This window comes from Mytilus trossulus, chromosome 9 (assembly GCF_036588685.1).
Source record: "Mytilus trossulus isolate FHL-02 chromosome 9, PNRI_Mtr1.1.1.hap1, whole genome shotgun sequence".
In the NCBI taxonomy this organism is placed as follows: domain Eukaryota; kingdom Metazoa; phylum Mollusca; class Bivalvia; order Mytilida; family Mytilidae; genus Mytilus; species Mytilus trossulus.
Genome location: NC_086381.1, coordinates 1,622,553 through 1,649,588, shown reverse-complemented (window position 1 = coordinate 1,649,588; position 27,036 = coordinate 1,622,553). Strand labels below are relative to the sequence as shown.

General features: G+C 33.4%; 2 protein-coding genes across 3 annotated transcripts; both read right to left on the bottom strand.

Moving 5' to 3' along the window:
* Positions 1-1,440: 1,440 nt before the first annotated feature.
* LOC134684273 (protein PIF-like) lies at positions 1,441-13,946 on the bottom strand. The gene is made up of 10 exons (XM_063543555.1): positions 13,782-13,946; positions 9,453-9,710; positions 8,528-8,962; positions 7,826-8,020; positions 6,516-6,803; positions 6,115-6,267; positions 3,557-3,921; positions 2,997-3,093; positions 2,527-2,606; positions 1,441-1,551 (listed from the first exon to the last, which is right to left on the bottom strand). Exons 1-10 carry the CDS (start codon positions 13,876-13,878, stop codon positions 1,513-1,515), a joined length of 2,007 nt encoding a protein of 668 aa, XP_063399625.1. The 5' UTR covers positions 13,879-13,946; the 3' UTR covers positions 1,441-1,512.
* A 6,643-nt stretch (positions 13,947-20,589) lies between these two features.
* On the bottom strand, positions 20,590-26,974 carry LOC134684272 (serine/arginine-rich splicing factor 7-like). 2 transcript variants are annotated; one of them, XR_010101229.1, is made up of 6 exons: positions 26,860-26,974; positions 25,559-25,812; positions 24,633-24,971; positions 23,272-23,681; positions 22,549-22,626; positions 20,590-21,687 (listed from the first exon to the last, which is right to left on the bottom strand). XR_010101229.1 is itself a non-coding variant. In XM_063543554.1 (5 exons), the coding sequence occupies exons 2-5, from the start codon at positions 25,810-25,812 to the stop codon at positions 21,645-21,647; spliced, it is 714 nt and encodes a 237-aa protein (XP_063399624.1). In that variant the 5' UTR covers positions 26,860-26,974; the 3' UTR covers positions 20,590-21,644. The 2 variants fall into 2 exon arrangements, 1 of the variants encoding a protein (XP_063399624.1); XM_063543554.1 differs by lacking the exon at positions 23,272-23,681.
* Between the last annotated feature and the right edge of the window lie 62 nt (positions 26,975-27,036).

The window sequence follows — 27,036 nt, the reverse complement described above, 5'->3', positions numbered from 1 at the left end:
ACTTTAATTTGTACTTTACATTGAAGGTATATTGGTAAATCTGGTTATAAACGTTTTCACTTATGTTTAATAGATATAGGAAGATGTGGTATGAGTGCTAATGAGACAATTCTCTATCCAAATAACTATTTATAAAAGTTAACCATTTTAAGTTTATTTTTATTCATATTGTTCTGGAACTTTGTTGTTACACGATGGACATATAGTTCACTTAAACGACCAGAGGGGTCAATTCTTTAATTATCGACGGCAATACATATCGAAAGGTCAGTGTCCTGAAAAATAATGTATCTTACCAATGTACCTTTAAATCGTGAATAGCCAGAGTCACAACGGATTCTAATGGGGAACCTATTGTCAAACACAGAAAGAACATAAACATGTGATAGTTGACCGAAAGACTGAGGCTTAGGAACTTACGGGTACGATCAGGAAAAAAAATCGGCGCAAATGGAATGCAGATCGTCGTAAATGCAAAACTCCAATTTACATTCTTTAAAGCAAAATTTCGGTCATTTTTCCATTGAAAAAGAGGTATATTGACAATTTTTAAGTAACATTTGTTTTGTGAAATATAGATCTGTATAAAAGTTTTTTACAAAGCATTTATCTTTTGTTCTAAAAAACCCATTAAACTCGTTAACAGTAACTACTCCTGTACAGAAAATAGACTAACCATCTGTTCAACATCAGGATATAATGAAGATGATGTTTTCCTCGAAATGTGAACAGAATTACAGCTGATTGCATTGAGTGTGTAGGGAAAGGTAGAATCCTTGGTTAGCTTGCATTGCTTGTTAGCTGAATCGTGCATTCATTATTAGGTAAGGTTTACTACCCTCCTTTCGAAGTAGTCTAGTCTTACTGAGATATATTGTACAAGTCTACTCTTTCATGGTGGTTTACCTTTACCTTATAACAATTTCATGGTTCAGCTATCGAGCAAGCTAACCACGGATTCTACCTTTCCCTACACATTCAATGCAATCGACTGTAAATTTAATTAAATCTTTTTGTTCTAAAATTCAAAGGCAGATGTACAATTCGGTAATTATATACTCCATATATATTTTTTCTTGTCATACAGGTTGGAGGCTTATTAAATAACGTAGAACAAAAAAAATTACAAAAAGTATGTATTCTGTGAATGTAACTTAGCTGTCATAATATCTCGACATTACCAGAACATATATTGAGTTTAAACGATCAGATGATTCGATTACTAAATGATAAAAAAGGTGTAGATAAAATAAAGATGTATTAATAATTTCATATATAAATGTGATTTCAGTTTTTACTCAATCGGCTGACATCGAACTGTATATCAAGTTAGACGCAGATAGACTCTTGCCCATTGGTATCACATGTATTTACAAAGTCTTTTACAACTACTTATAAACTTATGCAACAGATATCAAGGCGCATTAAAAAGACAAGAAAGACAGGAAGAGTTTTAAAATAAAGAGCACAGAACATATAGCATGGATTTCGTCAAAACAGCGCCATCTACCGTCAACGTTCGTCATCAGGCATACACGTAAACATCTCAATCTACAAAAAAAACAATAACACACAAAAAGATGTACTTAATTAATCGAAAAGATTGGTGCTTATGCTGTTGTTTAAGATTTTGTTATTTGAAGAGTTCAGTTATTATGGCAGTCCTTAAATATTGCATATTTGATTTTTTTTGTTGGTATAAACACATGCTCTTGATGAAGGCCATGTTGACCTCTAGAAGTCTTAATGTTAATTTTTGAGGTTAGTTTGCTGTGGCATTTGAATATTGTATACTCTTAATTCGATAATACCGATATTGCCGCTGTAGCATTTTCAGGCCAGCTTTTATTCATGTGGTTTGATTTTATGATCGATTGCAAGGAATATCTCGAGTGTCTTTAAGAAGTCGTTTGGTATTTTGTGTTTACGTGCCGAAAGCACGAAATGTTTTACCTTTCGTAGCCAGCGGTTTCTGTGTTCTTTTATTTTCAGTTATCTATTGTTCTTCAAATCAAAATTATGTAGTTTATATTGGTATGGGTATAACAAAAGATTAGTTGTACTATACAAATCATATGAATATAAGTTTAACGTTCATTTTCTGTCTAAACTATTACTCATTGTCAGTGTTCAGGGTACAGCTGAAGCTTGCTGGATTTACTCGCTGTGTTAAAAACCCATGGGTGAACTTGGGCTGTTTGTTGATCTTTGGGCTGTTGTCTCTTTGACACATTCACCGTTTCCATCCTCAATTTTAAGTCAAGTACATATTCAAGTGGCTGTCTTTGGGATGGTTGTTTATGGTAATTTTGCTCGCTCGTCAATGAAATATAATACTGATTACAATCTGATGTTCGGTCATTGCTTAGTTGATGGTATATTTTGTGAACTGTACCAGGACTATCTTTCGTAATTAATTTCCCTTTAGATGTCTGACTCGCTTATTAATCTGTACACATGTATCTATTAATTACAGTTGCAAAGTCTCTACTTTAAAGAAAACAACGAAATTATTAGAGAACGTACGTCATCCATTTCGCCTTCAAAGTCATCCATTTCTTGTCCGTGACCAATCTGCAGTGCGCACGCTCGTCTTTCTATTGGACCTGTAGGGAAATGATTGTATTGACAATGTGGTCCAATTGTTACTTTACGAAAAAGGAATGAGTTCTATTTATTTCTTGTAATGTATCTTCAACACATATTCTTTAACACAAATGCCGCTAATGGCGAAGTTTAACTAATCTCTTAACCTTAAAACCAATTTGTTGAATTATTGAATATCTGTGACAACTTTCGGACAATACATTAAACACATTACCTATCGGACAAAACCTTGCACATTTCCTTTCGGACAATACATTAAACACAGTTTTATAACGGACAATACATTTAAAACATTACCTATCGGACAATACTTTAAACACATTACCATTCGGACAAAACATTAAACACATTTCCTTTCGGACAATACATTATACACCGGACTACTTTACCTGAACCGTCAAGGAACTTTGAATATTTGACGTTATTTACTTCTCCTTCTAATTTTCCATCAGAGTATTTATAAACAATGTCCTTCCAGTCGTCACCCTAGTAAAAGAGAGAAACAGAAATTTGTACAAATACGTAACAGTATAGAGAAATAGAAACTATAATGTTTTACAATGTATAACGTTAGTAAGCACAAACAGAAACTGCTAAAACTTTACTTCGGATCCCTCACGGAATTGCGAGTAAAAAGGAGATTCTAATACGGAATTTTAAATTAGATAATTATCTCATAGATTCCCGGTTGTTACATGTATATTGATATAGACCAACTAGCCATTAAAGACAAATTTTGAGCTAACGTTGTTAAAGTTCGAATTATTAGAAAGAGTCATGATCGGAGTTAGAGCTTGCGTTACTTTTCGAGTTGAATTTCGATTAAGAATAATTATTATTTTGAAATAGTTCTGACTTCTTCATTGTTTTTTTTTTTTTTTTTTTTTCTGTTGTCCATTAAACTGATAGAAATAAACTCATAGAGACCAGGACTAAATTTAGAACTTACTGGTGTAGGAATTTCAAAACTAGTAAAATGTCCCCCATCTGCCTGGGCACCAAATATAATGGCGTCTTCTTCTTTTGCCACTAACAGAGAAGCATTGTTTCCACAATCGCCATTACTAACAATAGCTTGTGGGCGGGTTGATCTTTTGTCTAGCTTCTTCCTGCGAGTGTCTTTAATGCGCAGACGTAGAACAACAGTTCCACCAAGATCAACATTGGATAGCTGTGGTACACGGAGTAAGCTTTTACCATCAAACTTAGCAATACCATTCGAGACATTGACATTCTGGTTCACAACATAAATAGGATTTCTTGCCTCTTCAAATGATTTTCCGAAATCTAATCTTACTTTAGACTTACATCCTCCTAAAAAAAAATACAAATATTAAAATAAAATTGAGAACGGAAATGGGGAATGTGTCAAAGACTTAGAGGGGACGACAATCCGACCAAAGAGCAGAAAACAGCCGAAGTCCACCAATGGATCTTCAACACATCGGGGAGAGCCCACACCCAGAGACGTGCTTCAGCTGGCCCACAAAGTATTCTGTCCACGGGATATTATCATCTCAGTAGTCAGTGCTTCTGTACGCTGACTTGGTTAACACATCATTTTTTTTTATTAAGAAATTTGAAGAACGTAAGGTGCCAATTGCCAACGCCTTTACTTTAAGGTGGTATGGGTGTCTTTCGCCATCTTGGATTGTAAAAAAAACCAGAGAATCTCAGGTCCAGATCAAGTTAGCAAAACTTTATGAAGGAATGCGAATAACTATTGTGAATTTTTATCTAAAAGAACAAATTTATAAGAATATAACTTATTAATATTGCTACTATTACAGGTATAGATTATTTTTGTTTGACTCTTCATGTTTTTAAATTGGCCTTTTCAGGGGAGGTAAATCTGAACAGTGCATTTTCTGAAGGAATCTACATGGAATTTTCCTATTTTAAAATTCAGCTGGAAAATACGTGCGGTGGCCCTATCTTTTCTTTTGTTTTTCATAAAGCGTTCTTTTAAAGCTATCTTCTCTTAGTTTTGGCAAAATATGAACGAATTATATCATTTTTATGTTAGACTACCATACCACCTTAAATGGATTTGGCTATTCTATTGAGGCCCCTTTTTGTTAACTCCTAACATGTCTACGTACTTAAATCTCGTGGTTTCCTAATCTAAAGGTTTGAACGTTCCTGTTGGTGGTAAGTTAAGAAAAACACTTCAGACGTACACAAGGTATAACAAGCTGTGTTCTTATTAATTAAACAAATGCTTTAATATATTTCCTAATCATGGATTCATATTAATACTAGTACTCATTGTTTGGTGTAGACAAAGTGTCACTTGTTGTTCGGAAACTATACCTACAATAAAAGAGTCAATCTAGAGTTTTAGGTGGTTCATTTATCGGGCGTATTGCATTTCCGCTAATTTTTCAAAGTCCCAATGCTACGTTTCCGCAAATTAAAAGTATACGTTTCCGCAATTTGTATTTATTACTTTTCCGGAAATTTACCTTGTAAATTATAAATATGTGCATATATATTGACTTGAAAAATGTTGCTATGTCCTTATACAGAGACAGGCGAAAGCAGTTTCCAAAATTACCTAAATGTAGATTAGAAATTCACGAGACATTAAGACAAATAGATTTAAACACTAACAAACTTATTTTCACTTTTAATCAGTCAATGATTTTGATTCGGGTATCGTTATACTTTCATGTTTCACCAACTTGGTATGTCTATGTACTACCCGAAGAATAACTCTCCAGCCCGAGGTAGTGCATAATTACTTTGAATGTGTAATGCATACTGCCGAGTCTTTTCATGCCTACTTGAACGAGCAGTTTTACGCTAGCCATCATAACGTTTTTGTTTTTATCGATGTGTTATTGAAACTGCAAACAACATATTCCATAAGAAGATAACTGTTACTTTATAAGCACCCGTTTGGAAATGTGAAAAGGAGAAGATGGACTTACTTCTTGAACAAAATACAAAACTTGTAAACGGTGAATGTACTACTGTGGACTTTGTACGGCATGTTGGCTACAAATATTCTGCCAGAACTGACTTATGAACTCATATCAAGATATTTCTGATAAGTGCTGACTTTTGAACATACGTTTTCATAGATTTAAATGATGAATTTTACTTGCATGTTAATTATGATAACCTTTGACTTACTTAATATTTATTTTTTATTATGACTTTGCTTTCTATCAACAGGTATTCCTCAATTATTTGCGGAAAATCAATTATTTATTTTTTCCGGAAAAGTAAGATATTTATTTGCGGAAACGTAAACTTTTTTTCCGGATTTGTTGAAACGTAAATCGCCGCATTTATCTGGTTTCAGCCCAGATATTAGGGAATTGTCTGTATCTCCTCATGTTCGAAAGAGTTTTGAAGCTCAACATTTTGGTCTTTCCTGGTTGTTATCTATTTGTAAATATTTTTCAAATTAATTAAGCCATGAAAGTAATGGTATACTTCTATGATTTGGCAATGATATATATGTATAAAGATTCACACAGTAATCAACATTACCATTACCTGTAGTCGTATTAAAGACCGCCATTACAGTACAGTGACAATCTTCGGCATTGAAATGAGTACCAGGTGCGCACGGCATCTTCACCCAGCCATTAAATTCTACATATTGTTCGAAGAAATCTGGGTCATCCTTTACAGGTTTTTTGTCGCAAACTAAAGCAGAAAGAAATGACATTTTTTATGAATATGTTTCAATTTGATATATGTATATATATATATCAATATAAAAAATACCATTTATTCTACAGAGTAAATGAAAAATTGCAAAGTTGACGATGAAATCAATTACAATATTGTTATAGTCTTTCCCGACGTGACAAATCTTTAAACTTAAAAATTCTGTATATCTTATTTTTTTCTCCTACTTTAATATGATATATTAGGATGTCTGTCTGACTTACGATTTTTCACAGCTTTAACCACTGGCATCTTCTCAAGCTTATTATTGATAGTGTCAGCATCTGGAATACGTTCTTTTACGACTTTATCGGAGGCCAAGAAAGAGGCCTGCCTAGGTGGACAAGGTTCCTTGCAACTTTCATCTGGAACGCACCCAATGCCCTTTTTGTATCTATAATTTACAGGACAGCACATAGGGTATGACTGGTTCCCTTCGCATGCCCAAAAGGAGCGACAGTTACCAGAACTTGCCTCGTATGTGTAGAGAGTTTGATCGATGAGACATCTGTCTGCAAGAATTAAAAAGACAGTTTTCCTTTACCAAGATACGTTCAAGAAATAATTTTGACTTATACTATTAGAATTCATAAATTTTATTTTATTCTTAAAAATGGGTGTTCTGATTCGATATTTCATGTTGAGTCGGCAAAGTTTACTTTGAAATGTATTTCGTTTTTGTTACAAAAGACATTTGAAGTGAACTTTTACCTAATGGCCGTCGAAAGCATTTCATGCGCATTATATGGAATATTGAATCAACACTAAAGTGTATTTGAAATGTTCAATTTAGACGTACATTGGAAATTGTGCCAAATTCCGTCTTTTTAATTCTTGCTAATTGATATCTCCGATCCAAAAGAAGAAATGCGTCAACTGTATTATATTTTATTGAAGTAAAGTCAATATTGTACAAAAATGTTTCAATTTCATAATTGTAAAGAGAAAACTGATTGAACATTTCAAATTCTAACTGTTATACACATAATATGGTTTACATCAGTGTGAAACTCTAAAATAACTGAGGTAGATATTATTTGAAATAATAAAAAAAACCAAGAACAATCGAATATACATCAATCAAAATAATTACAAAAAAAACAAATTGAAGAAGAAAACAAAACGAGAAAAAAAAAGAAAAACAAATGTACCAGAGATAAGCATCCAAAAAGTGATTAAAATAAAAGAAAAACGTAATAAAAAAATGCATATTTAAATCAATATACGCTAAACCCCAAATAACATAATACCACAAAACAAATATAACAAAATAGAAACACACGGATTGTCATTTGTAGAATGAAGTTCACACTTTACTATATATGCCCTCTAATAACCAGTGTTTTTTTCTCGTTCACTAATCTGAAATATTAATCATCAGATCCGTCGTCATCAGAATCCGAGTCATTCATATCATGTCTATATGGATTTCTTGAATAAAATTTAACATTAAATGATGGATGTATCCTTTTTGTGCTCAGAAAGCGCATGCGTATAATGCGGTACAACAATTTCATTAAAAGCTGGTGCCTACCGTTCGGACAATTGACCATACCAGCCGGTTGACAAGTTAATGATTCCTGACTCCAGAAATTTCCCCATGGGCATTCCTGGATGACAGCTGCTTTAATTCCGGCATTTCCAAAATAACACTGGACAAACTTCCCACAGTCAGACGGATGGCCGTTAAATCCTGCTCCGTTCCTCATTTTACATCCGTCACATGGGTCTGTAATACAAATATATCATGAGTAGAAAACTAGGAAAATGTGGTATGATTTTCTATCAACTATTCATCAGTGAGCAATGGACGAAGTTGTAAGCAACTACAATTATCATTATAATCAGCGATTTCTCTGTTCAGCTAAAGAGCTTATTAAAAACAAAGGTGGTAAATACAATAAACTCATCAGGATTAAAATTTGGCACGCCTGACGCGCGTTTTGTTTACAAAATACTCATCAGTTTGAGCTTTTGATTTTGCCATTTGATAAGGTACTACCTGTTTTTAATTTTCCTTAATAATTACAAAAGTATCGAAAGTTTTTGCAAAATACAGCTAAGATAATCTTTTACTGAGGTTTCGAACAATTCAAAGATTTTAAACAGTTTAAATTCCCGTTTGAATGGTTTTACACTAGTAATTTTTTAGGCCCTTTATAACTTTCTGTATTGGCACTCATACTCCGAGTCATCTTCTTATTTTTATATAAAGCTTCTGATTGGTCAAACTTACCCCAGTCTGCTGTTGTTGTCATCATGGTGGTAGTTGTCGTTGGAGTAGTCGTTGAGGTTGTGGTAGATGTTGTTGTAGTCGGCGGTGGTGGGGTTGTCGTCGTCGTTGTTGTTGTGGTTGTTGTTGTAGTTGTAGTTGATGTGGTTGTTGTAGGACATACTTCTTTAACAAGTGTTGAAACAACAGATTTTAACTGATCAAAAGTACTTATAGATAAAACCTTGTCGGCACCAGATGCTATTGAGATTAATTCGATTTTATCAATTAATTGCGATACTCCTACAGCAAATATTGTCACACCGGAAGTCTTTGTAATTATAGCTTGTTGTGCAGTTTTCTCTGGGTCTTTCGATATGCCATCCGTGATAACAATTCCCACCTTAGGAACATCTTGACGGCCTTGACTCTGAAACATCTCTCTCATAGCTTGTATCCCTGTTTAAAAAGATTTAAGAGATGCAATACAAACAATTTAGGAAATTTATGTTTCAACTTGTTGTAATGTTGTTGACAAACTGGAGATAGTGATTTTCCCACACGGTTATTATGATAAGATAAAAGTGTGTTTTTATATATATATATATATAGATTAAACCGTTGGTTTTTCTAATGAATGGTTGTACACAAGTAATTTTTGGGGCCCTTTAATAGCTTGCTATTCGGTGTGAGCTAAGGCTCCGTGTTGAAGGCCGTACCTTGACATATATTGGTTTACTTTTATAAATTGTTACTTGGATGGAGAGTTGTCTCAGCATTGGCACTCATCCCACATGTTCCTATATCTATTATATGTTTTGCATTTTACTATTTATTTCTTTGTTCACGAGATGAGAGACAATTTGTTTTATACGATTGACAAAAGTTTATAGCACAAAAAAGACAATATAACCTTAATTTTTCAAACAGATTTAAAAAGCTAAATTACCCAAATCGGTTCTGGTTCCATCTCTAGGATGGCGTAAAGCAAGGATGTCCTTTCTCAACTGCTCTTTATTAGATGATAATGAAATGGTTGCAGATACACCACTACTGTACAATACCAGACCAAACTTGGCTTGATCATCTGCTAAATGTAATGCTTCTTGATAATCCGCTAATGACTTTTTCAGAATAATAAAATCTTTAGCTGTGATACTATCCGAACCATCAACCACGACGATCAGGTCCAAAAGTGAACGGCATTCTGCAATAAAAAAAATGACGATCATCAATTATGTACGAATGGTAAGATAGAAAGACACGTGTATGCCAAGGTAATAATTTTCATGGGGAAAGAAAACACAATTGTGGAAAGGAGATAATTTCAATGAAAGAAACCACTATTTGTTTAAGGAAGTCAATTATCATACAACATCGAATGCGATTTTTCATTTTTCATATGTGTATATTTAATTGATTGTTGGTTGCTTTACATCCAGTGGAAAATATGTTGTGCAGGTTCAGGGCGATGTAAATAATGAATGTAATGACTAAACATAATTCTATTAAATTAAATAAGAATAAATTATTTCCAATAGTGAACTAAAAGTGACGATTATGTATTTAGGTCATGAACACTGAGCAACCCATTGATAAAAATAACAAACAGAAACCAGTTGGCAACATAGAACAATTTATGATATTGTCCTGGATGTGATCTATTTGACATACATTTTTAATTTATCACTTTGAATAGATTGTAGGTATCGCTCCCCTTAATGATATGACATGGCATGTTGTACATGGAAAGTAATGGACCTTAATTGGTAATGACAAGTTTTCTAAATACTAGTTGATGTCTTATATTTGTAACTGAGCATAGCAGTCATATTAAAGGAATCAATCTTTCAATTGTACTGAATAAAGGTGAATTTTATTTATAAAAAGCTTAAGAAATGTCGGTTGTATTATTGGCTCTCGTGCTGTATAGTCGGGCCGATATAATGACCTCGGTTGATTATATATCAGATTTATTTTAAATGTCGTGTACTAACCGACAATTTACAAAATAAAAGTCAGAAAAAGAATTGGAGAATCCATACACACCCGAAAAATCTAAGAGTTTAACAATAAAGAGACATCAACCATCCCACATCGTATGGAATGCTTTGAATGTTCTTTCATGTATAAATAGATACTAAGGAATGAGATTTTGAATATGTATTTTTATCAGGCTTAAACTTCTTGCATACTAAGAATACCTTTTGGCAGTGATAATACAAAAAAAAATCATTGTATTAACATTTTTTACAGCACAAATAGTTGTCCAGGAAGGACATGTCATTTTGACACGAAAAATATGTTCAGCAAAAAAAACTAACAAGAAACGATACAATGAAAAACTGTTGTTTTCTCAAGACCGTGTTGATACTTGAGATATTGGTATGAATATTTATCAATTTAACGCCTTGTTCGTTCTGTTTCAGAAGTTACTTAAATTGTTATGTCAACAGGTATCATGTTTGTGAAGTAGGGAGCATGATATCTTACATCTGACAGTATACGGATGATGGCGTAGTCCTTCGTTATATCATGTTTGTGAAGTAGGGAGCATGATATCTTACATCCGACAGCATAAGTATGATAGCGTAGTCCTTCGTTATATCATGTTTGTGAAGTAGGGAGCATGATATCTTACATCCGACAGCATAAGTATGATGGCGTAGTCCTTCGTTATATCATGTTTGTGAAGTAGGGAGCATGATATCTTACATCCGACAGCATAAGTATGATGGCGTAGTCCTTCGTTATATCATGTTTGTGAAGTAGGGAGCGTGATATCTTACATCCGACAGCACAAGTATGATATCTTACATCCGACAGCATACGTATGATATCTTACATCCGACAGCATACGTATGATATCTTACATCCGACAGCATACGTATGATATCTTACATCCGACAGCATAAGTATGATATCTTACATCCGACAGCATACGTATGATATCTTACATCCGACAGCATAAGTATGATTGTGAAGTAGTGAGCATGATATCTTACATCCGACAGCATAAGTATGATTGTGAAGTAGTGAGCATGATATCTTACATCCGACAGCATAAGTATGATTGTGAAGTAGTGAGCATGATATCTTACATCCGACAGCATAAGTATGATGGCGTAGTCCTTCGTTATAACTTTCATTACTTTTAAGTAAACATGTCCACCCAATATAAAAAAAAAGATTTGGTATGATTTCCAATGAGACAACTATCCACAAAAGACCAAAATGACACAAACATTAACAACTATAGGTCATAACAATGGTCTGATTAATAGGAACATATTCATACTATGCAGGGGCGGATCCAGCCATTTTAAAAAGGGGGTTCCTAACCCAGGACAAAGGGGACATTTTAACTACATGTACCCATTCAAATGCATGGATCGTCCAAAAAAGGAGGGTTCCAACCCCCGGACTCCCTATCACCTTCTACCATTTTCGAAAAAAAGATATGACAGTTTTGAACAAACTAACAGTACTGAACTGCAGGATCCTGAATTGTGACACACACATCAACATTTAGTGTACAGATGTTTGTGAGTGCTCTCCCCTATAACATGGAACAGGCCGGGTGTTACAGCACAACATAAGAACAAACTATTACATTCCTGCAGTTGGAAAGAGTTTATCTCGTTAGTAAAGCAGAACAAAATTGTCTTATTGGGGCCTTTTATAGCTGACTATGCGGTATGAGCTTTGCTAATTGTTGAAGGCTGTACGGTGACCTATAGTTGTTAATGTCTGTGTAATTTTTGTCTTTTGTGGATAGTTGTCTCATTGGAAATCATACCACATCTTCTTTTTTAATACTAACAAACAAACAAAAACAGACTGAGCATTGCAGGTTATTTGTTCACCCTTCACAACAAAGACACAAAGTACAGAGAGTACTCGCAGTTACTGACAGCTATAGTTAAAACCAATCACAACTAATCATGTATATAAAACTACAATATTAATCAATACGCATTTACCGACCGTGCGAGGGCTGAAAAGCCAGTCAAGGTCGATACACACTTCCATATATATATAATACGCATTTGGCATCCAATGGATTTAGTGTAAAGACGTCATTGACAGTCAGAGTAAATATATCTTTCATGCACAGTGCCAAAATATAGGTATCGACAGATTGAAGAATCGGTAAAGTGCATATGTGTATAACAAAAAAAATCAGTATGGTTTTAATTTCATGATAACAAAATCAATATTTATACCAATAAAACACTATTCAAAGATTTGATTAGCATTGTTGATTTAAATCTCATGGAATAAGTTTAATGAAAGAATTAATAAGTTTACCCGGATCGTATCTTAATTTCCGGGCTCGGTAAACAACATCACCGTAAAGTTTTCTACAGGTATACAGCCAAACTTTAAAGCCAAATCTTTGTGTCTATGGACACTTTAAGAAAAGGTTTTTAAAAATAATACGTGGTAACTAGATCATTGACTTAATAATTAACCAGCCATGTATGTTTAAAAAATTGTACAATTTGCCGAAATAAAAAAAAATGCTCACGTTTTAGTTGTAATATCTGTGTTTTTAAATAAAACGAATTTCCTTTTCTATGTTCTTTTTTTACGTGTTATAAAACAATGAATTACAGTTGATTTTTTAAAATGGTGCATGAATTTCACAAATTAATATCTATTCACGATTTTAAACAATGAAAAGAATAACATACTGGGAAACAAATTCATAATAAAAAACATTTTTTGTAGTCTGGATTTTTAAAATCTTCTTCATAATATCAGGGTTACGTGTTATCATTGCTAGCTTTAAAATTGAATTAGACTAAGTTTCAAATTTTCTCCGTTTTTCAAAAGATGTGTCTTCATTGTTGAATCTTTCTTTAAACCTAGGGGGAAATCCACCGTCTTCACTTAAAGTTTGGTAATAATAAATAAAAAAAAAAAGGGAAATTAAAAATATATAAGTAAATAGATATAACGAAAAATAAATAAATTTAGTAAAAATATGATAGATAATCAACCTTTTTTTTGTGTGATTTATGCATAGCAAGAGATGCTGACCCTAGAAAAGATAAAGACGGCATATCTGACATCCTATAGTCTCAGCGATTTAAAAAAAAAAAATCATTCCAACAAATCCTTGATTCCAACAATGAAAATATAAATATCTAAATAATTATCACTTAGAAGACCCCTTAGAATGTTAATCGATTTCCAAAATCAAAATTTAGAACATTTCAATTACGCAGACATTTCAGTTCATTATGGTTATAATCTTGAATGCCATACTTACTTAAACTTCTTGTCAATCTTCCAGGAGCACTATTTGAAATTGAAAATATTGAAAACAGTATCGAATAAATTAAAACAAGGCACCTATACCATTCCATGCTTAGATCCGGTGTGTTCGTGAGAAAATTATCAGCAAGTTTTTTGCATGTTATTTCAGAGAGAAAAAATGTGCATTAACCCTATAATTAGTGTTTATGGTTTGTTTAATGAATATACAAACAAGAGTTGTCCATTTCTTCTTGTCACCAAAATGGTCAATCAATTAATACCTGGTGTTTAATATCAGCTTTTGGGGGTCCAAATGGGATACATGCACAAAACAAATACTCTATGTATAAGGTTCATATTTTTTGGTAGAAAAATTACTATTTGTAGTTTTGATAGCATAAAAAAATCAATACGAGTGTAAACCGAGTATTGAGATTTGAGGTGATTATCATTTTTACGATATATTTGAATCAAAGTCGAATTTTCGGCCGAGGACCAAGAAATATGAAAAAAAATGTAGAAATGCTCTTTAGCAGCAGTGTTTTTGTTCAATATCACATGATTCTGGTATCATCATTTTTTCAAGACATAAATAATGGATAAGGACAAATATAAAAAGAAGATGTGGCATGATTGCCAATGAGACAACTTTCCACAAGAGACTAAAATGACACAGACATTAACAACTATAGATCACCGTACGGACTTCAACAATGAGCAAAGCCCATACCGCATAGTCAGCTATAAAAGGCCCAGATAAGACAATGTAAAACAATTCAAACGAGAAAACTAACGGCCTTATTTAAATAAAAAAATGAACAAAAAACAAATATGCTGTTGTTTTTTCTATGGTCGGGTTGTTGTCGCTTTGACTTATTCCCCATTTCCATTCTCAATTTTATGTACCACATAAACAAACGACAACAACTAAATTACAGGCTCCTGACTAGGGACAGGCACATACATAAATAATGTGGTGGGGTTAAACATTTTAGCGGGATCCCAACCCTACCCTTACCTCGGACAATGGTATAACAGTACAACATAAGAACGAACTATAAAAATCAGTTGAAAAGGTTTGTAACTCATCAGATTGACAAAAAAAAGTGGACGTGGCCGGGTACTTTTATTTACCGACAATACCCAGTTAACCAAACAAACTCACGAAATACACAAAAAATTAACACACTGCTGCTTAAAATTTCTACCAACTGACATCAAGAATATATTTTCATAACTGCATTCATATTAAGGATTAACAAATTTGATATTATTTTTAGATTGATCACTCAGAAAAAAGCCTACGATATATACCACCATTCCGGGCCTCAATAAAAAAATGTCCTTACACGAGAATACTCGATATGTTTTCGCTGTTAACCTCGATTAAAACCTGATAATTGATACGAATTTTACATGGTGTCAAATTATGTGTGTTTGACAAGTAATGTGCATTCTGACATTGGTCATAGTTGTCATTATAATTGTCTCTTTACATGTTAAATTAATAAACGTCCAATTAGACCAATTATGTATAAGATTCAACTTAGTCGGGTTTGATCGAGATTATTATAGGTTGCAGTCTTGTAATTGACTGCTCCATAGGCTTACATGCTAAACAGCTGATCTTTGAAAATAAAAAAATAAAAAATGCTACATAGAAAAAAAAATTCATGTTCATATCATGTATGTACTAATGTGAAATTGTGATTTAATCGAAAAAAAAGAGGGTGTTGCCACGAAGAATAAAAAGTTACGCAATCCTGAAGTCAAAACATTTTTTTTCTACTTTCTGTTTGCTATTTTTACTAGGCCGCACCACTTCCAGTAAACATGATATCCTTCCACTTTCCTGGATTGATATCCCCAAAAGATGCCAGATTTTTTTTAAAGTCTATATATATGTTTCAATTCAGCATAAACCTATAATCAAACAGAAAAAACTGAGTTCAGGAAAAAATGCAGAAAAAAATGCACTATTTTGTTTCCCTCAAGTTTTGGTACCTATAGATGATAGAGAAAGAGGGAAATATATAGGATGAATGCTGATTAAAAATAGAAAAGTTAAGCAATTTTATATGCAGACTCAGCAAATATTCCAATAAACGTTTCGATCGCGTGATTCTGAGTTTTTACAATGAATGCATTGAATAATCGTGTTTAAATCCAAACATATATGAGTTTCATTGGCGGATCCAGGAGGGGGGGTTAGGTTCCGGGGGTTGAACCCCCTTTTTTTTGGCCGCTCAATGCATTTGAATGGGGACATATAGTTGGAACCCCCCTTTAAAATGGCTGGATCCGCCCCTGAGTTTTAGGCATATACAAACACATAAGTCCAAAGCGTCTGGTATATATAGACGCTAATAAAAAAAAAGTAAAAATAAGAAAATATAAAAAAATACTTTTAAAGCAAGTGAAAATGATCCAAAATTACCAAAGAATCAGAATCGATACAAGAAAAGGGAAGGGTGATGTCAGTTGTTTTTTAATTATCCACTAGTATTTGGAATGAACCAATCCGGCTTCCGTGACGATACCAGGGAAATATTTATGTGACCCCTTCCTGCAAAGCTCCAGTACCTTAAGATGAATATTCAATATGGTTGATATACAAGTTCTTATTAAATGCTTCGCTGAGTGCAGCCTAATACGACAGCAGAGGATGAACCCTGAACAGTTGGGGCAAGGTTGGACACAATTTTCAAGCTTGATACTCTCTGAATTTAGATTGTGATCAAATTTTTGAAATGATATAAAAAAAAAAAGAAAATGTGGTATGATTGCCAATGAGACAACTGTTCACAATAGTGACACAAATATAAACAACTTTAGGTCACCGTACGGCCTTCAACAATGAGCAAAGTCCATACCGTATAGTCAGCTATAAAAGGCCCCGATATGACAACGTAAAACTATTTCAAACGAGAAAACTAACGGCCTTATTTATATTTAAAAAAATGAACGAAAAACAAATATGTAACACATAAACAAACGACAACCACTGAATTACAGCCTTTCCTTTACACAATTTCAGAGATATCCATACACTTACCCACAAGTTATTGTCTGGAAACTAGGAAAATTATTGTTTTTGGCCTTTTTTTGTCTCTTATTCTTGCATGTCTGGGGCAATTACCGCCAAACTCAACCCGGCTTTCCCTTTGTGATATGAAACCTTGTGGTATAATGTCAGAGGGATCTATACACTTTAACATAAGTTATTATCCGGAAACTACAAAAGTGCCTGTTTGTGGACCCCAATTTCTAAATTGTTGGCACCATAACCCCCAAAATAGATTGCACCCTTCCTTTTGTGGAAGTAAAGTGTGCAATTTCAAAGCAAATGAAATACTAATATACAAATTATTATTCAGAAACAAGAAAATGCTTGATTTGGACCCCTTTTTCCTAAACGGTTGGGACCATCATCCCCAAATCATTCCCAACATTCCTTATGTTATATTGAACCTTCTCAAACAAAATTCATAGAGATCAATTCCTTTAACTAAAGTTATTATCCGGAAACCAAATGTGTCTTCGGACGACGACAACATCATACCATTATACGATCACATTTTTTTTGGTGGTCGTATACATACCAGTACTCTTAGTTGTCATATATTTGACTTCCCACACAGTCAGATCTTCAGTACGACTATTTTCAATGACTGCAAAGTCTAAAAATCCATAACGACACATATAGACCATTACATCACCCATGCAAGATCTTTAAACTGAAGAACCTATAAGTACTGACAAATAACTAGGAAATGGGATTAAACACATAGTAATGCTCTGTTCTTAGCATAAAATTACAAGAACGAAAAATTCTAGTTTTAACAGACTCATTAAAACAAGTCCAAGATAACCCATATTTGGGCCTACGAATTTCATAGGACCAAAAATGGATCGACTACCCATAATTCCAACGTAGTGAAAGAGGCAAACTCAATACAAGGCTTGGTGAGAAGGATTTGATTACCAAACGTTCACCCTCGTGTGAAGTCAAGGTATTGGTCGAGTTAAATCCACTCGCATCGTCGTTTTATTGCCCACAAGTATGCAAGAACTTGCTTGTCATGTCAACAATGGAGCAATAGTATGGGACCACTACAAATCTACAAACATTAAGACAAGCTTTAAAGAATACAAGACAAACGGTAGACTACAAATCTACAAACATTAAGACAAGCTTTAAAGAATACAAGACAAACGGTAGACTACAAATCTACAAACATTAAGACAAGCTTCAAAGAATACAAGACAAACGGTAGACTACAAATCTAAAATTGCTTGCGTCTCTAATAATTTATGCTCATTACACTGGAACTACAAGTTCAACAAACTAGACGCTCAATGTAGTATTTCTGTACAATGTGTTTGCGGAGCCGATTCCTGCTATAGAACCAGACTAAAATTTTCAAGAACGTCCAAAAAGAAGAGACCCGTTTTTGGTCTTCGGATATTTTCTGCTCTTTGTTCGGGTTGTTGTCTCTTGGACACATTTATCACTTCATGTAGAACTTTAACCCGACCTTTAACCCCCAATTCCGCCTGTAGGCGCGATGGCGACAACCATTCTTTGACGGCCCGTATGAATCTCCATATCTTTTTTGAACTGTCTTGATAGCAGGGACTTCAACCAAGAAGTTCATGGTCCATAAACTCTCCTCAGATGTCTGTTCATGAAAATATGGCTCTTTGAGAGCTGTTTTTGAGAGTTCAAAACATGAAAAACGTGAGAAGTAGCCAAAATCGGGTGGGGTGGGCATCCTTGATGGCCACTTCATAACTGTATAGGTATAAACTAGTGTCATAAATGTATGCATAGGACGTGGTACAGGAACACAACAGGGGCGGATCCAGCCATTTCTAAAAGGGGGTCCAACCCAGAGTAAAGGGGAGTTTCAACTATATGCTCCCACGCGACATTTCAGAAACGGGAGCGACGAGAGATCGGTTTGTAATTAGATTGGTAACTAGGTCACCCTTTTGTTATAAATCCGTAAAAACGGACATTTAGGCAGACCTTACTTGACAATGTTTCCCCAGCAAGACACTTCAGTCCAATATACTGTGTATAGAGTGTTTAATTACTGCAAACTTTGTCAAGATAAAGTGGAAGATGTTCATTTTCTTTTATATTGTCCTCTATTTAAAGACCTTCGATAGAAGTTTGTTATTTTCAAAAATCTTAATAATGATGATGATATTAAATCAACGATTTATTTACTTAACCCAGTAAATCTGGTTGACACCAGACAAATATGTAATTATTTAAGTTAAGCTTTTGAACTTCGTAATAAAAATATAATGTCAGTTAGTCTACCATAAGTATAATACTGTGTAATACTGTGATATTATATATATAATTAGTACTTGAAATGTTTTCTTTATGTTGTATTTGCATAAATTGTCATGTTTAATGTGTATGTATCTTGGAATACGCATTACATCATATGTTCTTTGTCCAATAAAATATTTGAATTTGAAAAAGTCATTTTCGGCTGGCAACCTTTATCTTAAATGTTAGGTATGACTTTATGTGTATATATATTTCCTCTGTGGTTGTGTTCAAACCCACGAGAAAATGTACCAACTCCTATGACATCTGCCTTCAAATTTAAATGCAAAGTTTAATAGATGAGCATCGATTACAGCATTCAGAGTCTGCAAACATTTCTTCCCAAGATTTTTAACCTCTAGACTGTTAAGGTCATTTTTACACCACAATACGACCCTCAAACACAACTGAAGTCAAATTTAAAGATTTTAATCAAATTGTTAATTTTTGTACTTTTCAGTTTCGTTCAACAGGATGACATCAAGGCTTTTTTTTGTTTTAACAACATTGGCTACCTAGATGGGTTTTGATCTTCTTAGGAATAACACAACTGCAACATCCCTTTTTTTGACATATTTATCCACTATGTCTGTTCATTTTGTGCACACATCGTGCCAAATTGATGCAACTATCATACAAGTGAGAGGTTAAGCTAGCTATAAAACCAGGTTTAATCCACCATTTTTGACATGATTTTTGCCTGTACAAAGTCAGGAATATTACTTATTATTTACTGTTTGTTTGATGTGTTTTCAGCTCTTGGTTATGGACTTTCCATTTTGAATTTTCCTTCAAGTTCAGAACTTTTTATGGATTTACTTCAATCAAGGCCTTTAACTCATTCAAGAAGTTACTGATAAATTTGATATAAATGTAGGATAAATAGATCATGCCATCATAAATATTTTCTTGTGGATAATCTGTTCAGATCAAGTTTTTAATAATTTGTATCCATCAGGAATATGACAGTTGTTGTCAATTCATGTGTTTTGTTATCTGATTTTGCCATTTTTTACCATAGGGACTTTCCATTTTCCTCTGAGATCAGTATTTTTTAGGATTACACTTTTTACCATATGATCTATATATAGCCATGGTGCTGATAGACCAAAATCATTTACAACCTGTTCCCAAGACATACAAAACTGTGATAGTTGCTTCTAAAGAGATCTTTGAAATAGTTAACAACTGATGGAAGATAGAAGACAAGACAGTGATGCACATAATAAGATGATTAATAAACTCATCATAGATACCATGACTAAATTTTGTACAATTGCCAGATGTGCATTTCGTCTACAAAAGACTAATCAGTGACGCTTGAATCCAAAAAAGTTGAAAAGGCCAAATAAAGTACGAAGTTGAAGAGCATTGAGGACCAAAATTCCTAAAAGTTTTGTCAAATACAGCTAAGGTAATCTATGCCCAAGGTAGAAAGGGAATAACTTTTATAAGCTACATAAATTCACAACTATTATAGTTTTTTTATTTTTATTTACACAATTGGAACGCATTCAATACAAATGCCTACAATAAACATAAAACCATGGTGCAAGTAAAATCATTGTTCGTTATTTATATTGTGATAAAATAAAGCCATTTCCAACACACCATATTTTTAAGATGTAAATTCATCCAGAACTATAAATCCAGACATCTTGATGTCTTCCACTAAATCCTGACATTAGTTGAATGTATTTGTATGTGTTGGTATGTTACAAAGATTTGACCTTTTATATAGAGATTCATGCTTTATGTTGCGACATGACTTGTCTAGCCCAATGGCTTACTACCATTATGGTGGATTAAGTGTACAATTTACTTGTCCTATTACGCATGTAATTAAGGTTCCTTAATTTTCCATTTGTAGGATCTTAACTTCCAACATTATACAAGAAATCTTTTAAACACCTACGAACAAAATACAATGAATTGTTAATAAAATGCTGCCTTTTATACACAGACCATGAACAGTTCTATATTATTTGGACAAATATTAGTTTTGTTTAGTTTAGTATTTTAAGCCCCTAAAGCATCAATTAGTGAATTGATGGTCACAAATACTTGTTTACTGGCTACGTAAACATGCCACCAGTAAACTTAAGATGTGCCCATTAAATCACCAATTGATGCGGTCGAAAAAATAAAATACAATATTGTTATCCCCTTATTTTCACTACTATTAATTAAAGTCAATGACATGGATAATTAAACACGACTCATTCGATGATGTGTAAAAATTAAATGTTTTAAACAAATGGATGACGTCATGTTTTTCAAACTCCCTAATGTTTATGAATGAATGATTAAGAGATGTAAGATAATTCTAAGATGTTAAAACTTTGTTCGCATTTAGGGAAAATTTTCCACTAAATAAAATCCAATGTCATGAAAAAGAACAATATATATATACATACAACACACAAGGTTTGTGAAATAGCACTTGTGTAACGATGGATTTTAGATTTTAAGCAATGAGTAAAACAATATAGTAATAAATGATTTCATCTAGTCTTTTCTTTGATCTGTTCATGGACTTGGACTTCTAGTCTTAGATCTGGCAACTGGTGACCTGTAAGTAAAAGGAAACAGATCAAATCAAAATCTTTCAACCAACAAGTGGCAAACAATGAAGAATGGTTACATTGTCATGATAAAGTGTAAAATATGAAAACGAAGCTTTCACACATAAAATATGAACTAATGACATATATATCACTAAAATTAAAATACATCGTCAACAGCTACATTGTTGTTATAATTTATTTTTTTTACAAGTTTCCCCAATAATTCTTTATTTTTCATGTTAAGGCCTCTTATAGCCTACAATAAGGTATGGGTTTTTCTCATTGTTGAATGCCTTACAGTTGCCTATAGTTGCTAATATCCACTTTATTTGAGCTTCTGTTGATAGTTGTGCCATTGGCAATCATACCAGAGCATACCATAACTCCTTATTGTCATACTGGTAAATACAACAAGTGCTTACACATTGCAACATGTCAAGCAGCAGACCAAATATAGTCCATGTTTTCAGTCAGAAAAGGATAATACTGCTCCAAACCAGTGTGACGATTTAACACCAAAGAGGGTGGTAAAGGGTTATTTTCGAGCAAACATGTTTTGTCTTTTTTAATTCATGTGCAACCACTGAAAACAGTTTGTCATTCACCTTGTTTCGTGAAATTGGTAAAAGGATCAACGTGCAAGAAATATTTATTGTTCATTTATCGTGAAATGGAAATTAAATTTCTCGTTCTTCTGTGCAGATACCCCCCTTAACGCCCCTCATTAACTTTAAATATAACATCAATTAGGTACTTTCCAAGTCCTCTTGGAGTTATTAGTCATTAAAGTATATAATTTTTCATATCTAAATCAATATTGATATTGAAGTTATTTATATCTATACCAAACTGGTTAAGATGTATACCTGCTACGAGACCTTGAGTAAGATCTTGCCTTGCCCCTGCTATTACTCCTGGATCTGGATCTTGAGTATGACCTTGACCTATGAAAGAGACATTCAAACAAATGATCAGTAAGCCAAATTAGTACCCATCACAAAGGAATACCACCTGTGTACTGTTTTCACTTAGGTTAGAAATAATATAATTTTCTGTTAATGTTTACCTTCAACTACCATGTTTACATTTGTTTGTGGCTTAGTTCATATAAATTGCCTTTTAATTTTTAGATTTTCAATGAAATTATCATCTTAAAAAACATCCTTTTTTTCCCTGTAAAATAACAAAACCACAAGTGCAGGCATGGCATTTTGAATTTTGATAAAATTTCTGTCCATCAGCAAGTTAAAGCACCATCTCAAGATACAATTTTAAACTTTTGAATTTACTCTTGATTCATAGACTAATTCTATTTGTTGTATTTAATTTTATGGAAAATTATTAATTATATGTGTATGTTGTGCCATCTGTTCCAAAAATGGTGTAAATGGGAAAAAAATTACATCTTGAGATGGTCCCTGGTTATCCACACCCTCCAAAAGAGTGCTCTTTTTTAATTTCACCTTTCAAAAACCCTGAATTTATAGAAGATACATTGTATACTTAATATATATGATTAAACTTTTAAAATCCAGCAAATTTCAAGTTTTAAATCTGCACTCTTTCATATTCAGAAATTCCCCACTTACGCACACAGCTGTCATATGCAATTGTTAAGATGATATCAAAAATATGTAGTGCTGTTAAAAATCTGTTGAAGAAGAAAAGATGAGTAGAAATCATTCTCAATGTGTTTGGGTTGTGAAGAAATCATTCTCATAGGGCGAGGATCTGCTGGGATGACATTCTCAGTGTGTTGAGAAGAGAATTGCCGAAGAGGGTTCGATAGTCGTTCTGACAGTCCCAGTATGTACATGAGGGCTGAAGCAGATTCTCATAGGCTGACTGATTCTCCAGTAGGAGTGACGAGATCTGAAGAATGACGATCTCTCTCTCGGTAGATTGATTTAAAGGTGTGTCGAGTGAACACTAAGCATGTTGCCTTATCATGTGATCTAACTTTTGATGAGGAGGATCACTGCTATCAAATGACGGTGTTCTGCAATGCATGGATAGGAAAAACTATTATTTTATCATGTCGACAGAGAAGACAAGCACACACCATAGCCAGCATGCATGCAATAATAATAGAAAAGTTAAACTCTTTTTAAACAAAAAAAACTTGGAATAAAGTTATGTATACAAACATCATTTTTAAAAAGTGATTTCTAAAAGGTTTTAAGTTAACTTTTGAAGACATAATAAAGATGTTTCTTTTTTTTTTTTTCATTTATCAAACAAACATGATTCTTATTCAAAATCATTTGACAAAAACCTGAAATTGAATAGCAGTATAAAAATAATCAATTTAAAATATCTTGTTTATAATGAAGTCTATTACTAAAGAGTAACGTTTTTTTTTGTTGTATTTGTTAAAAAAAATTGCTTACAAACTGAAATAAGAAAACTGTAAGCTTGAAAAAGGGGCATTCCACTGGCATTAGCTAAAGTTTATTGGTAATTTAGTGTGAGTGTGTGTGTAAATTATGTTTACTTCATATCTTTCCCTTTACAAAGAAAATTAAAAAATGTTTGAATCAATTCCATGTAAAGCTAAAATGAAACAATGTTGACTGATATTTAGAGCATAACAAAGTTACCAGGATCAGCATTCTGACTTACATACTTCTTTTGATTTATACATTATTTTTATGAACATGACAAAAGTCATTTGTATTTATAAATATATATTTCTATTTAACTATTCTTTTTTTAAAACTATGACCAAATGTGCAAACTTTTAAGTCACCTCATTTTACAGGATTGAGAATATCAGGTGTTCAGAAAGGTTACCGCATTTTGTATCGAAATTGGAGAATATTTACTTTGAACTCTTGGACTACATCCACAATGTATCATTGAACAATACTGATTCAAAATGTCACAGCAGACAAAAAAGATTTACAGAAACTTCTGAAATTTAATTTATAAGGTTTGGTTTGATACATACCTTGATCTTTTTGAATAACTACTGCTCTTTCTAGCTCTATCTTTTCCTCTGTAGCGTGAACAGTCGTAGGCGTAATGGCCTTTATCTCCACACTCGTAACATCTGTCTGCTGGGTCAAAGGGTTTACGTCCCCCCGCCCCACCATCTCCTCCTCTGCCACCACCACCACCTCCACTTCTTTCTCCTCCTCCTCTTCCTCCACCACCACGGTCGTCTCTCCCCCCACCACCTCGATCATCTCTTCCTCCACGTCCACCTCCCCCGCCACCCCTCAACCAGGGTTTAGGTCGAACCTTGCCGGTGGAATGTTCAACACGGATTCTAGATCCACATAGATTTCTGAAAAAGACATACAATCTATATAAAGTTTGACAATGAATACTTTCCCTTCTTAAACAAACTTCTGATTAAAAAAGACATAAACTTAAAAAAAAGCTTAATGTTTGTTAAAACTGTTGCATGCAGATTCAGAATAAATCATGCTGTAATTTGGTATTCTAAGTTAAGAAATTGGAAAACAATTCAAGACATACAATGTACAATGTATGCAGACATCTGTTTTTTTTGTTAATTATATATAATAAGTTGCTATTTGATTGAAGAAATATGCAACTCATATCTTATTTTATCTATAATTATATTAAACATTTAAGATAATACCAGGTCTTGTGATTCCTGATTATTATGAAGTCTATATGCCAGCATGAACATTAATCTGCAACAGTTCTATAACAAAATAATAAAATCTTGTTTTTTCGTCCTAAGGCAAAACAGCATACATGAGGTTTGTGTTTCTATTTGTCTAGTTGTGTCTGAATAATTGTATCTTGTATTTTCTCCCTAAGGTAAAACAGTATGAGTTTTGTAGCAAGATGCTCAACTCTGATCATCTCTAATGGTATAAACATAAATGTCTGTACGCTTACGTTCCATCTAACGCCCTGACAGCGTCATCAGCATCCCTTGGATCTTCAAACTCAACAAAGGCAAATCCGGCTGGATTTCTTGCAACCCAAACATTACGTAGCCGTCCATAATAACTGAAGGCTCTTTCCAAGTCTCTTTCATGTGCGTCTCTGGCAAGGTCACCAACATATAACTTTGTGTCAGGATCCCCACCGCTTCCTCCTCCTCCTCTTCCCCTATCACGATCTGAGTCACGACTGGAATATCTTGACATCTGTAAATAGATTAATCAAAATAATAAATTATGCATCAAAACTAACTAAATTAAAAAGATTAATACAACTAATAAGTGTGTAGGTTAAAGCAATAATCTTAAATTGTTTTCGAGATATGGCGTGACATGTGAAAAACTCCAATATCTCTAAAATAAAATTTAACTCACAAGAAACATCACTTCTGGTGAATATAAAATTCTGTAAAATTTAATGGACCTGAATTTCTGGAACTTTCAATATTCATTATCCTGAAATTCAAGTCTGTCAAAATATACCGAGTTAAATATTCTATACTCTTTGGATGTGACATAATGTTGATAGCAAAATCAATATTCCTCCACCTCAAATGGAATTGTATCTTATTTCATTGTTTCATTTGGATATTTCTGGAAATATTTTGCACAAATAAGCACAAAAAAGGTAGGGCTTTGTAACTGCATAAGAATTTCTAGCCGGCAATGTAAATTTTGTCAAAATTAGGTCACCAAGTTCCCCCCAAAATTTGCTATAAAAGTCCTGACATAAAAAATGGCTCAGTGTTATGACATCGTCATGATCGTAGGAAGTAGTCCAGATAATCATGCCGTCTTCTGAGGGTATTTTTATATATTTGGATTTTTTTAAGTTCCCTCATTCAAGCAGGAGGGCGTCCAAATTTTTTTATTTATAAAATAGCCGTCCAAGGCGTCATAATTATTTGGACTACGGAGGAAGGGGTCCCAGAACAAAATAAAATAGCATAAATTTGCAGAATACAGAAATACTATAAATTTGCTAAAAACAGGAACGGGATCAGAAATCAGTAACGGTATTTTACTTTCTTTTTGAACAGAATTTGAAGTAAAAATCTTTTTGAATTACAAAAAAATAGACATCGTCCCCTTTCACCTGCCTCATATTACGGCCGTAGCGTCTCGAAAGATATATTTTTTACTTTTGATAGAAAATGTATAGCTTTGTTATTACGAGATTTTCAGACAAGTAACAGTGTAAAAGTATACAGTCAATTGCTTTGAAATGAATTTTTCAAATTACAAAAACATTACAGCTATTTTATGGACACTTCAATGTGGTATTAGTTCACACACGACGAACACTGGTCAAATCTTGTACCAAAATGGCGTCTGGCGGTGCAACACTATCCCATAATGCAACATTTTATTTCAGTTAAAACATACAAAAAACATTTTATTTCATACAAAGTATTTTTTTTCTTAAAATCT